Genomic DNA, 15720 nt, shown 5'->3' on the forward strand with positions numbered 1-15720 from the left:
AATGGATGGATTTTGAGATTACTTAAAGCTGAAACTGTTCTGTATGACATACATCATACCAAATACTTAAACAAAGCATTTAATAGTACTTCAAAAGGCAAGTTTTCTCTTCTATTTTCCATCTTTGGCCCTCCAAGTAAGTTGATTAAAATGGTATAAAGTAATTAAATAGAAGACTTCAAAGAACTACAGCACTGGGAATTTGAACAACAATATAGGAAGAAACATATATTCTTTGAGAACGTTTAAAATAAAATTTTGCTAAGTATACTTCATTAAAACATGTGAAAAGAATGTGACAATCTTTACGTGAGGATATTTTGCAAAATAATGCTTAGATGGAATATTTCCTTAAGAGACAATTCCTTAAGGAACAAATTAATATATGTCAGCATTGTATTAATCTTTACAATTTCCTCAAAGCTTAATGAAATATTGGGGTTAAAATAAACTCTAAAAGCAAAATTTAGTTCAGGATATAATAAGCAGTAATATGATTGCCATTAGGCAACTATAATTATTACAGGAAAGAAGAACCCATTCCATAGCATTATCATGCTAAGCATGATAAATGTTGCAGTCTAGTTATGTGAGCTCTATCCAAAAGTATTTGTGAATGCCTATGGATAGAGTAAGATACTTCATTCAAATCTACAGTGTGAACAAAGAGTTCACTTTTAATATGTAAACTACTTTATGATGTCTTAGAAATGCTTCAAGGTTTGCTACTACTTGGATTTTAAAGTTATAGAAATCATAATGTCCAGATAAATAAATATGAAATACTGAATTTCATCTAAACAAAACATTTCCTTTTGTGTTCTTACGGTTTCCATAAAGGTGTATTGAACAAGTAGCTGTTAAATGAAAAACCTTCAATAAGTAAAAAGGGATCATTCATTTTTAATAGAATGGTCCCTTCCCTGAAATAGACTGATAGAAACCCTGACATAGGAAATACACTTCTGTACTGCATTTTTCCTAGTGCTTAAATAGAGAAAAGGTCTCAAACTATGCTGCCTCATTATGCACTTACCTGTGTTTACAGTCGTGCATAAGGAGGGCAATATCTCAGTCAGTTTACAGGATGAAAGCTGAAATTTGACTTCTTGAGGTGCCACATATAGATACAGCAAAAAAATATTTTCATCAAACACTTGCTAAATTCAAGGGTACATGGCTTTGATTTAAAGGAAGACGCAATCACGGTTGTTGGTTGTGTGGCAACATCACTTAAGGAATCAGTTATGAGTTTCATCTGTAATTTTTTCTTTCACTATTTTTCCTTCCATCAGTCCTGGAAGGAGCAAAACTGATGGAGGCATGTTGGTAATGCATTGGAACAGAAAACAGCAAAAGCAAATGTTAGTTTAGCTACATTTCAGTTTAATTCCATATGGTGGGACAAATGAGTAATAATGGTTTTATGTGAAATAGTTTCTGTCATGATCCGTCCAGGTTTCAGAATAGACGTCATATTCCCTGTGGATTACTCCAAAGGAATAATACTGGCTGGCTTCCACATTTGTGCGAATTGTTCAGATGAGGAGAAACTGGCTAATTCTCCCCTTGTAGATTGCTAAGTGGTGACATCTGATTTTCTAATACAAAACAGGATGGGTCGGGGTAGGAATGTGTGTATGGGGGGAGGTGAGACAGCCGACACATTTTGAGGGAAATGGCAGTTGGTGAGACCAGTAATAGTGAAATGTTACTGCCCGCTTTTTTGCTTACTACTTTTTGTTGTTGTTGTTTTATGGCTGTAAATAGTAGCTACAGGGTCTTTTCCTGCTGTAGCTTTTGTTGGCTGTGGTCAATCTGTCACAATGCGCCAGGCATGAGTGTCACCTTACAGTTACAGCAATTACCAGCCTTCAGTACTGGTAGTCTCAAGAACCCATCATGTCCAGCCCCTTTTCTGGTATGCACTTAAGAATATCCAATAGAGGATGTTCTGTAAGTTGTATAGATAGCCTTTTAGTAATTTACCTCTAACAGTTGAACATTTTTTTTCTGCATAAGTCACTTGAAACTTTGCTGCAAGCTTACTTGGTTGTATTCAACTTTTCACTGGTATTAATCTTTTGAATATTGAAAGACCTGTTGTATATCTCCTTAAACACATCTTTTGTTGAATAAATAAATACTTTTCTTTTTCCTCTCACGTGTCGTCTGCTTTTATGTTATGTTTTTAAACCTCTAGTATTTTTGTTGGTCTCACTGGAACTGTCCAACCTGTACAGTTCTTGAGCTGTGGTATCCAAAGTCAGCCAATATGCTTCAGGGCACTTGAATCAACGGAGTTCAGAATGACATTTCTAATTGTTTCAAGAACATCACACGGTTGTTTATGGTGATGTGTGATGAAAAATATACTAGAGTTTGTGTAGCAGTAGGATACGAGATGCAATAGCTACCTGATTGAGATTGACTACTGTTGGGCTGCTTCTAGCCAGTTATTTTCTGCTTTTAAATTAGATTAGACTTCTTTTAAATTAGATTAGTCTAAGATCCAACTTCCTACTTTAAATTCTGATTCTGTCCTCCAAAAATTATTACAGGCATGTGCTTAACTCAGTTTTATGTACTACATAAATATATCCTTTTTATTTCATCTTCCTACTTTGCAGTTAGTAGTACCAGACCAAAAGCAGAATCTGTGCAATCTCACTTAAAAATTCATCTAATTACTCTAATGATCCTAATCGAGTACTTCTGTGAAGCCATATGCAAAACAGCCATGAATACTTCAGTTTCGTAAGCAGTAGATCTAAACTGCATTGTATATTTGTCATACTTAATATTTTTTATATTTCTTTAAAGAAGCAGTTCATTTTGTATCTTACCATTTTTAATGCTACCCTGGGGGCTATTATTCTGTACTTCTTTTTTCTCATGTTTATAATATACTGGGGGGGAGGATGAGGGAAGAAGTAGGTGTTCTTTAGAATGGAAAATCGGGAATGTACATAGAGAGGAAATGAATTCAAGGGATGATCATCTCAGTAATACTGGAAGAGGGGAGCAGCAATAGTGCTGTCTGGATGGGGAGTGTAAATCAAGATACAAATATGGGAAAAGCTGAGGTGAATGGAGAGATATTAATACTGAGGAAGGCTGGGAACAAAGGGTTTTTGAGAAAGAAGATGAAGAAATTGGTAGGGCTACCCTACAGATTGTGTGAGGGCTGAGGAGGAGGAAAGGGTTACTGTGGCAAGATATGGCAGGAGAGAAGTTTTGGAAAAGGAGAAGACTTAGTGAAAACATAAGATTGGGAAGTGTAGAGGAGTTCAAAGGGTGGGTGGAAAGGATATCAGTCATAAGGTGGATTTACCAGTATTGCTTCCACTTGTTCCCTCCCTGCTCCGTCTCCTCGCTCACTTTTAGATCTTTAGAGTTGCACATCTTGTACAACTACTTTAATAACCTTTTTGAACATGATGGTTCAGAATGATGACATTTCTGACTGGAGGGCTGAATTCAGTTGACATTAAAAATTTAAATTAAAAGAAACCACCGAAGCAAGTAAACTAGAAAACTATATATGTTATTCCAATACTGGCTTTATCTGGGGTTCTGTGTTATCATTGTTTTCTGTTATCATTGTTTTCTGTGTTAACAGCTGTCTTCTTTTAAGCCCTGAAATTTTTTCTCCTGTCTCATCCAGGAGACATTTATACACATTTGCTTTCTACTGAAAACTTTTAAATACCAGAAATGACCTTGTTCTTGAAACAAAGTAGTCCAGTCTAAGTCTCAGGCTTGTTCTACAAGACAAACAAGATCGTTGTATATAACAACATTTTGTTATATCTGTCAGATTAGAACATTCTTTCATTTTGATAGGAAGGAGATTCAGTTCATTCTATAGGTTGGGAAGGCATTACAGCCTTAGGCAGCAAGAAGTAACTGTAAAAGGAAACTGAGTGCAATTAATGCTCCACCAAAGTAGCTTTCCTACAGTTTAGTACGTAATCTTTCGAAAAACTTCCTGGGCTCAGTATCGCAATAAAGACTGAACAGTATATAAAAAGTTAATTGTGTTGTACTTGCTCGTATTTGTAGGAAATAAAAAGCATTGGAGAAGCATTTGGCTCTGGCCTTCCCACATACCTGTTGCTTCAGAACTGATTCACTACTTTACATGTATATCTTCTGTGTTACACAAAAGAGCTGTGGAAATGAACACACATATCCATTGAGGCAATTAATTCCTGATGGAATTTAACTAAAAAGGTTCCTGGAAACAAAAAATGTGCCCCTTTCAATAAGGGGCAATAAATAACATCAGTGAATTTTAAGTAATGTTTTCGAGACAGTCATAGTACTTCATTAAATCTATCTATAGAATTTTGGCAAAGATTAATTCCTTGAAAGTATATTCTGCTTAAGAACATGTCATAGCTGTCGTAGTGGAAGATGAATCTTTTATTATAAAATATATCTTCATTAAGGTAAGAGAAAGACAGGAAAAATTATTTACTCTGTAAATATCTTTATGTAGAAAAGATTAAAAAACAGATTAAGAGCTCTACTGGAAGTAACGTCAATTTACTCTGGGATCTGGTTAGTTTGCTTGATGTTGGTGTTTTTCATTAGCTTTCATTCTGCTGCTGTGTTATAATAATATATAAAATCAATGGCTGTTTGAAGATAATGATGAATATGGACAGTTTTTGAAACACTTGTGATTGCATGTAATGGTAAACTGCATACATATAATTCATACAACTTCATTTCCCTGTGTCTGTGCAATTCTTTCTTTTAAATGTAGAATATTTGGGACTTTGACCACTATAGAAAACGGTGAAAGCTTTTAATTCTAATTGACACCACTCCCTGTTTAAGTTTTCCAGGTGATTTTGCACTGGTAAAATCATGTTGTGTTGTTTGAAACCACAATCACTGTAGTATGATCCTGAAGTTTCACTTCTTACTTTTCTTCCCCAAAAGTGAAGGCAGTCTCACATTTGCTTTGTAAGATGCTGCAGAAATATTTTTTTCGTTGGTCTTGTTTCGCTGTATTTTATCCCGTCGGCATTCTGTAAGGACGACGGCACCCTTCCCATTAAAAGAAGACTAAAATATCAAATGAAAAGCATTATGCTAATCTTAAGCAAATGTTTCTTTTAAAGGAAATTGAAATCTGCTACTGTATTATGGCAGACAGTAGGGTTACCATTAGGGACAGTTGCTACATTGTGTGGACAGTCGCACAGAGTCTATTCTGAGGTGGTTTTATATTGAACTGTGTCATGGGCGATACAGAGTGAAAGACAGCCCGTAACAGATTTGAAACTGAAGGTGTATTAAAGAACCAAAAAGATGAGCGTTTTACCCTAACTGATCACTTCACACGCTCACTCACTTGCTTCCCCCACATATTCATAATCAGTCTCTATTTCCTACTGGGAAGGTTGCTGCTGAACTGGGGAGGTTGGGCAGAAAGTCATGTCAGTTCATGCTGTGCAATGGTTTGCAGTTACCAGTCTCAGGCATCACCAGTCACTCCCTGAGCATCCACCAGTGCTTCTGGAAACAGATGCAGGCAGTTCCAGGATGTTCTTTCATGTTCCAACATGATTTTCTCTACCTAAATAGCTTACAGGCAGAAACACAGTGCAAGATCAGCTTCCTGACCCATGGTTCTACCTGTTGTCTCTTTATTAACTGGAGAATAAAGTGCATGCCACTTCTGTTCAGTCCAGATGTTATCCAAATTTACAACTAGCCCCTACTGCTTGTAGCTAGCGAGTCATGGGTTTGTGCTTGAGAGCTGAAAAATCATTTGGGACAGGAGCACACACAACCCACTGCTACGTTCTCAATCTCAGTTATTTTTCACCTGTTAAAATCCCTCGCTTGGGTGAGTCTAATCTAATACTTGTATGTTTTTTAAGGATCATGACTCGTTCCCAATCAAGAAACTGTCTTGCATCTCTAAACATAGATGGGCAGCACAAAAGTGGAGTTTTGTTTTCCCCCTTTGAGGAGTGAAGGAAATGATCTAAACACTGGTTTGATAAAAATGAAATTGTGTAGCAAGTTTCATCTGCTGTAGCTATTTTGTCTAAAAGCTGATCATTTATCTGACATAATCTGAGAATGTATTGTGTATACTTCCTAGAAAGACTTTTGTTTCTCAGACTTGTGCTAATAGAAAGTCACATATTGAAACATTGCTCGTATGGAAAGCTTTTGGAGTAGAAGATAAAGGGAGAGATAAAGAAAAGCAGAAAAGAAAAAAAAAAACCCAAAACAACAAAAAAAAATCTAAAACGTTTTAGAATAATTTAGTATATTTAACAAAGTATGAGGATGCATCCTTCCTATGTGCAGTTCTGTTCAGTGTAGAAATAATTAGGATTGATGTTGTTTGGAAAATTAGACTGCCAACACTGATGAGGATGATGCTTCAGAGTATAAGTACAAGTTTGTTTCTTTTTGCTCGTCTAAGAGGAAAGTATTATTAATAGAAGAGCACAATAAAAAAAAAATAAAAATCTGTGTAATGTTACTGAAGGTTTTTTCTAAAGTTTGCTTCCAGTCTGATTTCCTGTGTTTATTGTCTCTTTTCTCCAAGGGAGATGCATTAGCAAAGCGTGGCTATGTGATGGCGATATTGATTGTGAGGATCAGTCTGATGAGGATAATTGCGAGGGCTATATGTGTGGACCACCAAAATACCCTTGTGCTAATGATACCTCCATCTGCCTACAGCCTGAGAAGCTCTGCAATGGGAGAAGAGATTGTCCTGATGGATCTGATGAAGGCGATCTTTGTGGTACTTCTTTTAGACACATTTTCCTGATTATTCTTGATATTGTCTGTCACAATACTTACTGGTGGGAAAACAGTTCTCATGTTAATCTTACTGCAATTTTATCACAGTAGCCTATGTGAGGATTTTTACGTGATTTAAATCATACTGTGTTTGTGCTTGAAGTACTAGTTTTCTTCAAATAAGGGAAAACATAGTTCCTTAGGTAAGTTTTTCATTTCTGAACCCCTTAAAATACTCCTGGAGGTAAACAATTTAAAAGGTGCTGGCGTATATGAAAAGATGTGAGCTAATTTGCAGTTCTCTCCAACTACAGAAGCTTGAGTTGATAGAATCCTTTCAGTAGCTGCGTAGGAGTTCAGGAAGAAACACGTTGGGATGACTAGGAGGAGTTAACGTGTCTCCCTGACAGGGCTGTTGAAAGGATTTCATGGCATGTCAGACAATGTAGAAAAACTGTATTTGGTAAAAAATGTACAAAAATACTTTTATAAATCTGACAGAAGTATAACAGATAATCTAATTAAATTATTACAAAATATACGCAGAGATAAAATGAATGGATTTTAGAAGAATTTACGATACTGTAGCGGTAGTACTGTGATGGTTTAGGGATAAAAGTGAAACATGGTTTGTAGGAAAAAGAGGTAATTTTATAATTTTTATAAAATTAAATATATTAATATATAATTATAGTATATTATATTTCATACATAATATATCATTATTAATTGTTTATAATAACTATATCAACAGTTTGCCTCTCCCCACTGACCTTGCTTTGCACAAAGTGTTTTACAAACTTCAGCATTGTTACAAAGCATTTGGAGATGCTTGCAAGCATTTTCACTCTCTAGGATCTGTGTTTATGAGGAGCCCCTGCGGGGGGCTGAGCGCAGTCGCTTAGCGTAGGAGGCAGAGTCCGCTGGCTGGGAAAGAGCTGCTGCGGGATATGGCAAAGAGATCTTTGCACTGTCCTGCTCTGGTGGTCTGCAGACTGCCCTGTAAGAGATGATCCTAAATTCAGTGTTCTTCTGGAATATGTTAAGATTACATTGTAGACCTAAATCCTCTGAGAGCTACATATGAATCCCATGCTGTCTAGACTCCAGGGGAAAGAAATTCTGGCATAATTTATATTATTTCTATGTATGGACAATTATCTTCCTACTAGTAATAGCCCGTTATGACACCTGTATCCTGTTGGATACTGTATAGGGCCAAGATTGGTTTTTAATGGTTGTTACAGCCTCGAGATGCTGTGTTATTGGTCAACAGGTATTTCAGCAGTTGTTAATTATTTAGTTTTAAAACATACTTAAGCATAAACTGAAGGGCAAATATGGGATGTTGAGCAACACATTTGCATATTAGATACATTAAAGAGTTTGATTCTTTTTTGTCATGATAAAAAAAGCCGCAAAAAAAACAAACTTGAAATCTGAACAAAGGACTGGTAGAAAGCGGCCTTTTATTTATTTATTTATTTTTATTAAACGGGAAGGAAATAATTCTTCTGTAGAAAACTGATGTGACTTGTTAGAATCAAAGAAAGTAACTAAAAGACACAAATAGATTAAAAAATAAAAGTGAAGCCTTGTTTCCAGTGCAATGATGGACCAGTTTTGACCCCTGCATATCAGTAGTACTGTGAGGAAAGGAGAAGTTCTATGTTTTGTTTTGTTTTTTTTCTCCAGAGGTCACAGGATTTCTCACAGACACAATTATCATACTTATCATGCAGATGCTTTAAGGGTTTCACAAATCACCTTCAAGTCTTTTAGCAGAACTTTGCAAATCATCAGTTGCCTTCAGAATATAATGTGAGAGCACTGACACAGAGAATGCAAAAGTAGTAGTCTCTAGTAGCTGTTTTTGGAAAAGGATGAGAAAGAAATCCTGATTTTTACTTCATATTTGTACGTGTTTTTTTGACAAGTTGCTTGTGATATAGACACATAGGACTAAGAGTTGGGAGTCTTCTCCCTGAAAGCTCAAGTGGCTGGAAGCAAGGGAAGTCTTTGGGAAAGTATGCTTATTTCTCTGTGCATCAGCTTTTCATCATCATTTAAGATGGTTGAGCTATAATGGTCTTTGGACTGGCTCTGTATGGACACTCTTTAATTACTAATGAATGAAATAATACGCATGAAAGTCTGAAAATGTACATATGTTGTACATCTGCCATGCTGAAATTTTGAAAGGTTGTAATAAAGCTACCATGCTCAATACCGACAAATCAGATAATTTAAAAAATAAATATAGAAAGCTGTTTAACAAATGTAAAATTCAGTTGCATTTCTTTAGAGGCCCTTTTACGTCTTTTAGTTGACCTGGTGACTTTAAGGATATACAATATAATTGACAGCCCTTGCAGCCCTTAATGTTGTTTGTTTGTTTGTTTGTTTTTTCCATATTATTTCAGATGAATGTTCACTTAACAATGGTGGATGTAGCCATCAATGTTCTGTGGTTCCTGGAGGAAGAATTGTATGCTCCTGCCCTGCAGGATTCAGTCTTAATATAGACAACAAAACTTGTGAGATTATGGATTACTGTACCAAGCACCTTAAGTGTAGTCAAGTATGTGAACAGCATAAAAATACTGTCAAGTGCTCATGTTACGAAGGCTGGAAGCTCAGTAAGGATGGAGAAAATTGTGTCAGCACTGGTAAGTTGAAATTCCGTCTATTTTCAATATTCCAGATGTTATTACTTGTTAGGTTGATTTAGTGAAAGGTTATTTCCTTTTTTTTTTTTTTTTTTTTTTTTTTAATAAGAAATATAGGCTTGGGTTATCTAAGTGTGTGGCTGATAGCAATCTGAAGAACTCATTAAGGCTGTCCCTATTCTCACTATTCTTGATGCAGGATGAAGGGGTATGGCAATGTTAGTTCCTTGCTTATAAGATTTTCTAGGAATGTTAATACCAAATAATGTCTAAGTTGTTGGAAGTTTTATACAGGTTTTTCATGTATATTTAATATGCAGGAAAGCTCTGTTTGTGTGTGTATATATATGGAATATGAGGGATTTTCTTTGTACTTTGGAGAAATGGATCAATCTGTGACATCATGATATTGATCAGTTTTACTTGAGGGTTCAGAAGTTTAATTTTGAACATGCGTGCATACGCATATAGTCAATTATCTACTGCCTGTTAGTGTTCACAATTTAAACTATTTTTTCACCTACAACATTCTGGTACTTGGTTTTTTGACATCAGTAAGCCCGGTCAGCTCACTAATCTAGAAGAAAACCAGTATAAGCCAAAACGGGAGACGGGAATGTATTCCTCTCATTGCTCAGTATTGATATTTATTGATATTATGATTTAGAAACTACGTTACAGGTGTCTTTTTCAAGTGCAGTGTGAATATGTGCATAAAATACAAACACGTATGTGAAATATAAACTGTCATCACATCTTTACCTCCCCTGTAGGGAGTTAAAAATAACATGGATTTTGCTGTCTGGATTTTCAAAATTTCAGTTTAGGATTCTTTGATATTTTTATTCTTTATTATCTTTTTTTTTTTAATGGTATCTTCTAAATTCCGAGTAGAAATATCTCCCAACTTATTTGAATATTGGTTAATTCAGTAGATATCATGATTAAGATATTCTCGATTTGTTCGAGATACTCAGCATTTCCTCAGATGAATTTTCCTACAGGAAAGGTGAAGAAGGGCCCTTTATCAGGGACTGTAGCGATAGGATGAGAGGTAACGGTTTTAAACTGAAAGAGGGTAGATTTAGATGAGATATTAGGAAAAAATTCCTGAGGGTGTTGAGACACTGGCGCAGCTTGCCCAGAGAAGTTGTGGATGCCCCATCCCAAGGCCAGGCTGGATGGGGCTTTGAGCAACCTGGGCTGGTGGGAGGTGTCCCTGCCCAGGGCAGGGGGGTTGGAACTTGATGATCTTGATGATCCCTTCCAACTCTAACCATTCTGTGATTCTGTGAATCACATGAAAAAACCCTGAATAAATAAGCTAAGCCCAAGTTTCCTATTGCTAGTCACCTGAAATAATTTAGTAGTTAGTAGCCAACTTAATGGTCCATATTTCAGAAAAGGCAAACTCTAATTTTTCTGCTTTGACAATGTTTGACCTAATTTACAAAACATTTTAGAACTTCATTACAGTACTAATGAAGCCCATAATGAAGCCCATCCTCCTTCAACCCACCCTTTAGATACTTGTACGCCATAATAAGGTCTCCCCTCAGCCTTCTCTTCTCCAGGCTAAAGAGTCCCAGCTCTCTCAGCCTTTCCTCATAAGGCAGATGCTCCAAGCCCTTAATCATCTTAGTTGCCCTTCGCTGGACTCGCTCCAGCAGTTCCCTGTCCCTCTTGAACTGGGGAGCCCAAAACTGGACACAGTATTCCAGTTGTGGCCTCACCAGTGCAGAGTAGAGGGGGAGAATGACCTCCCTCGTCCTACTGGCCACACTCTTCCCTATGCAGCCCAGAATTCCATTGGCCTTTTTGGCAACAAGGGCATATTGCTGGGCCATGGATAATTTACTGTCTACCACGACACCCAGGTCTTTCTCCTCCGAGCTACTTCCCAGCAGGTCCGCCCCTAACCTATACTGGTGCCTAGCATTCTTCCTCCCCAGGTGCAGGACCTTGCACTTGCTTTTGTTGAACCTCATTTGGTTCTTCTCTGCCCAGCTCTCCAGCCTGTCCAGGTCACTCTGGATGGCAGCACGGCCCTCTGGGGTGTCAGCCACCCCTCCCAGTTTGGTATCATCAGCAAACTTGCTGAGGATACACTCTGTCCCCTCATCCAGGTCATTAATGAATATATTAAACAAAATTGGACCGAGTATTGACCCCTGGGGGACACCACTGGTTACAGGCCTCCAACTAGACTCTGTGCCACTGATCACAACCCTCTGAGTTCTGTCCCGCAGCCAACTCTCAATCCACCTCACTGTCACCTCATCTAGCCCATACTTCCTCAGCTTCCTAATGAGGATGTTATGGGAGACAGTGTCAAAAGCCTTGCTAAAGTCAAGGTAGATGGCATCCACGACTCTCCCCTCATCCAGCCAACCAGTTATAACATCATAGAAAGCTATCAGATTGGTCAAGCATGATTTACCCTTGGTAAATCCATGTTGACCACTTCCAATAACTTCCTGTTCCTCAACGTGTTTGGAGATGACATCCAGAATGAGTCACTCCATTACCTTCCCAGGGACAGAGGTGAGACTAATCGGTCTGTAGTTCCCTGGGTCCTCCTTCTTTCCTTTTTTGAAGATCGGTGTGATGTCATTCATTATTAATAAATAATTAAAAATTAGTTTTATGTCAATGATGTTCTCTTCAGTTACACGTCTTGCCTTTGAGCTTATTTTTTTTTTTCATTCATTAAGAATGTGGTTTACTTTCATCAGGCTGGAATAACTATTGTTATAATTTCTGGAATGATCTCCAAATTGAGTCTTTGCGTCTCTGTAATTGTTACTATCATGTGTTAATAGTTAATACTACAGTATGAGACCAGGAACATATCTTGTTCAGACGTTACTGAGCTATGCTGACAGTAGACTCTCAAATCGTGCTTCACTGGCGTATTACTGTGGTTCTATATATCTGAACCTTATTTTATTGCTGTTAAAATTCTTATTACACTGCTTTAGTCTGATTGACTTTTGACCAATCTAATTAGTTTTATTTTGGACATTTCCAGTAATTCAAAAAGTACATTCTTACTGCATTACAGAAATGAAGGGATTAAAATCTTTTAAGACAGTGTTAGTAACTTGGTGGAGGAAAGCTTGAAACAAACTTTAAATGAAAACAAATAGAAAAGAGCACTATTTGGAAGCTAAAGGAGAAAACCCCACAGTGAAATATACTCAATTGTGCTGGAAAGTAAGGAAATTGAGACTATAGTTTCTCAGGGTTTCTTAAGTCTATGAGATATTTTTGTTTAAGATTTACTGATGTTTGTGAGAATCTGAATTCACAAATTGATTTTACAGATTTTCTCAGAGAATGTAATATTAAATATATGATCTCAGACAGGTGATGTCAGCTGGTATAACAAAAAAATTATATCTTTCTTTACAAACTGTAAAGATACTATCCTAATGCCATCAAAGCTGCAACAAAATTATTCCATATTAAATATGGCATATGCTTTTATAGTAACTAATAATCTTGCCCCCTTTCAGTTTATTTCCTTTGAAAGGCATGGTAAATACTCTGAAGGACAGATCCTCTGATACTTTAGTTGCTGACTGTGTGTATAGCATTTTAGTAAAGTGAACACAATTTTGGTCTCATTTGTGAGTCTGTTAGCCTGAAAATGTCCATAGCATTTATGTCTCTGTGCAGGAGATCTTAAATGGATGTAAAATAAAGAAAAAAATTTTCAAGTACTATTACTAGTGGAGTTAAAAGTGATCTTGGGAAGATAAACAGGCACCCAAATGCCAAACTACTTCTTCAATAATACCAGTTGGTATAAAGTAATTCTTAGAAGAGCCATAGTGATTTAAAATGCCTTGAACCGGGAGTAGATGTGTATTATATTAGAGCAGTAACTAATAATCATTTTTCCAGAAGACAAAAACTACTCAGAGGAAAATGATTACCTTACCCTTCCGTACATTTTTTTTTTCTATCTAAAATAACACTTTCCTATATACAGTCAAACATTTCACTAGCACACAGCAATAGACTGTAAAGTCAGTATGCAGCACTTCACTTTTTCAAGATATTGTAAAAACGTTTACTTGAGTGTCCATCGAAAATCTAATGAATGCTGAAAATGCAGTAATGTATGTGATTTTTTTTTTTTTTGGATGGCATATCAGAATCAAATAGTGTGTTTGTCAGTGGAATCTAATGAATTACCCGATAAATATAATAAATTATGGAATAATAAGTGTATAAAAATAAATTCTTTCAATGTCTTTCTCTTAGTTTCCCTGTTTTCCCTTATTTCTGCTTATGTTCTCTTCATTTCTTGAGCATTTTAAGTGTTTTTCTCCTTCAGAGTTTCTTCACTTTCCATAATTTTTGTTTTCATCTAGTTTCCTTATTGCTGTTCTGGCATGTGTACTGTTACATTACTGACTTCCCAAAGACTAAACATTTCATTCGCGTTTAAATTTGTATTGATTGAACTAAAAGTATGCTACAGAGCTCCGTTATTCAGATAGGAAGTCAATATAAATTATATATTTTCATACTCTTCTTCCTACTTTCTCTTGGAACACATTTCAAAATAAGATATTGCACATGAACTCTTTTAGATGACAATGAGCATACAGGAAAAACAATGGTTCTTGAAAGCTATTTAAACTTCATGTTTATGTTCAGCCTTTCAAAATTTGATGTAATAAATGTTAGATGAATTCAGAAACACTTAGCTTAGTATAGATTTAGTTAAAAAATGGCTGGCAACCTTTTCTAAGCTGTGGGAACTCTGTTATATGACTAGATATATGTACTTGGAAAAAAGGATGATGTGTCTGTAAGTTTGATCTTTTTTATCTGGGTTTAAATTCAGTTTTGTTATAATTTCCAGATAGCTTTCAATACTAAAATGAGGGTGGGGTAGTCCAATCCTCTCTGAGCAATGTCAAACTTTTAATGAATTGGGTTTTTTCAGACTCTTTATGAAGTTGTCATCTTCCTTTGAGGTAAATTTCATAAAAGCACAGTGTATGTGCTTGCTGTGCTACTGTTGTTACAGTAAGCTTCCGTTAGCATTTTTCCAGAGAAAGTATTTTAAATTAAAACCACTGGAAAAGCTGAAGCGTTATTCTTTTTATACAGTGTTTTTTGAGTGTGTTGTTTAGGCAGTTTTCTTCTATCAGGATTTTTTCTTACAACTGTCAATGAAGTTCATGCTTTATGTTTGTATCATATATTATATACACTTACCTGTATGGTAAAAAAGCTTGTTGCAGTCATGAAATTGGAAGGTACAGAAATGTATGATTTCTCTCTAATAAATTGGTAACAATTACTTTTCTTTAGAAAAAGTTTTAAAGAATGGAATCAATAACCATTAATAGAATTCAGTTAAGGTGAGATTTTAGGAAAATACTCTTAATCAGCTGGTAAAATAAAAAGTATTTGCTCTCAATTTCTGGAAGAGGAATCAAGTGGGAAAAGCACAACCTTAAGTAAAATTGATTTGATTCGGTCTGAAAATTCAAATTCACTATAATATAGCTCATTTTATACAGTCATTGAATGATAAGGTTGGAAGGAAGATCAAAGTCTATCTAGTACTGCTGCTGTTTATCTTCTTCCAAAGACCTTCAAGACACCTTCAGTGGTGAACTCCAAGTTTCCCAGGGGTGAGATGTTTCAGTGCCTCACTCCTGCAAAAGATTTTTTTTCTAGTCTGTCTGAGTCTTCCTGCTCCAGTTTAAGCCTTTAATCCTTGGCCTACTTGTTATGTATATAGAAAACAAGGGGTTTCCCATTTTCAATTCATCAGCCTTTTATGTCTTCGGAGAATTTTATGCGCTTCCACTCATCATCTTATTTTGTTGTTTTTTAAACTGAGCAATTCCAGTTTGTTCATTCTTTCCTTGCGGGCCATACTTTCTAGACCTCTTACAACACCTGCTGATCTCCTCTTGCATTCCTGTAGTTGATTCACATTCTTCCTTATGAGCCGTGCTCAAAACAGGGTACAGTATTGTAGACTGCCTTCACCGAAGCAGGAGGGAGGGAGTGGAAGGGTTACATCATGTTTCTTTCAAGTGCAAACCTTGAGTTGACCTTATTTACAGTGCCATGCCATTGTTGATCTAATTTTCTAGATTCTTTCCTACAGATCTGGTATCCCATCAGTTTTACACTCAGTTTTATGCAGCTTATTATCCTTGAGACATGGTACTTAATACACATACAATAATACAACTCTAGACTCCAGTCATCCAGGCTATGGTGATTGTTT

General features: G+C 36.2%; 1 protein-coding gene across 1 annotated transcript in view; it reads left to right on the forward strand.

Moving 5' to 3' along the window:
• LRP1B (LDL receptor related protein 1B) overlaps positions 1–15720 on the forward strand; it is a gene marked incomplete at both ends in the record, with an annotated part of 773038 nt that overhangs the window by 510265 nt on the left and 247053 nt on the right. The window contains 2 exons of the mRNA XM_082483434.1: positions 6584–6784; positions 9207–9452. Of these exons, the coding sequence (XP_082339560.1) occupies positions 6584–6784; positions 9207–9452 (447 nt within the window). The remainder of the gene's footprint in view (positions 1–6583; positions 6785–9206; positions 9453–15720) is intronic.

This window comes from Vanellus vanellus (assembly GCF_965231255.1).
Source record: "Vanellus vanellus genome assembly, chromosome: 5".
NCBI lineage: Eukaryota > Metazoa > Chordata > Aves > Charadriiformes > Charadriidae > Vanellus > Vanellus vanellus.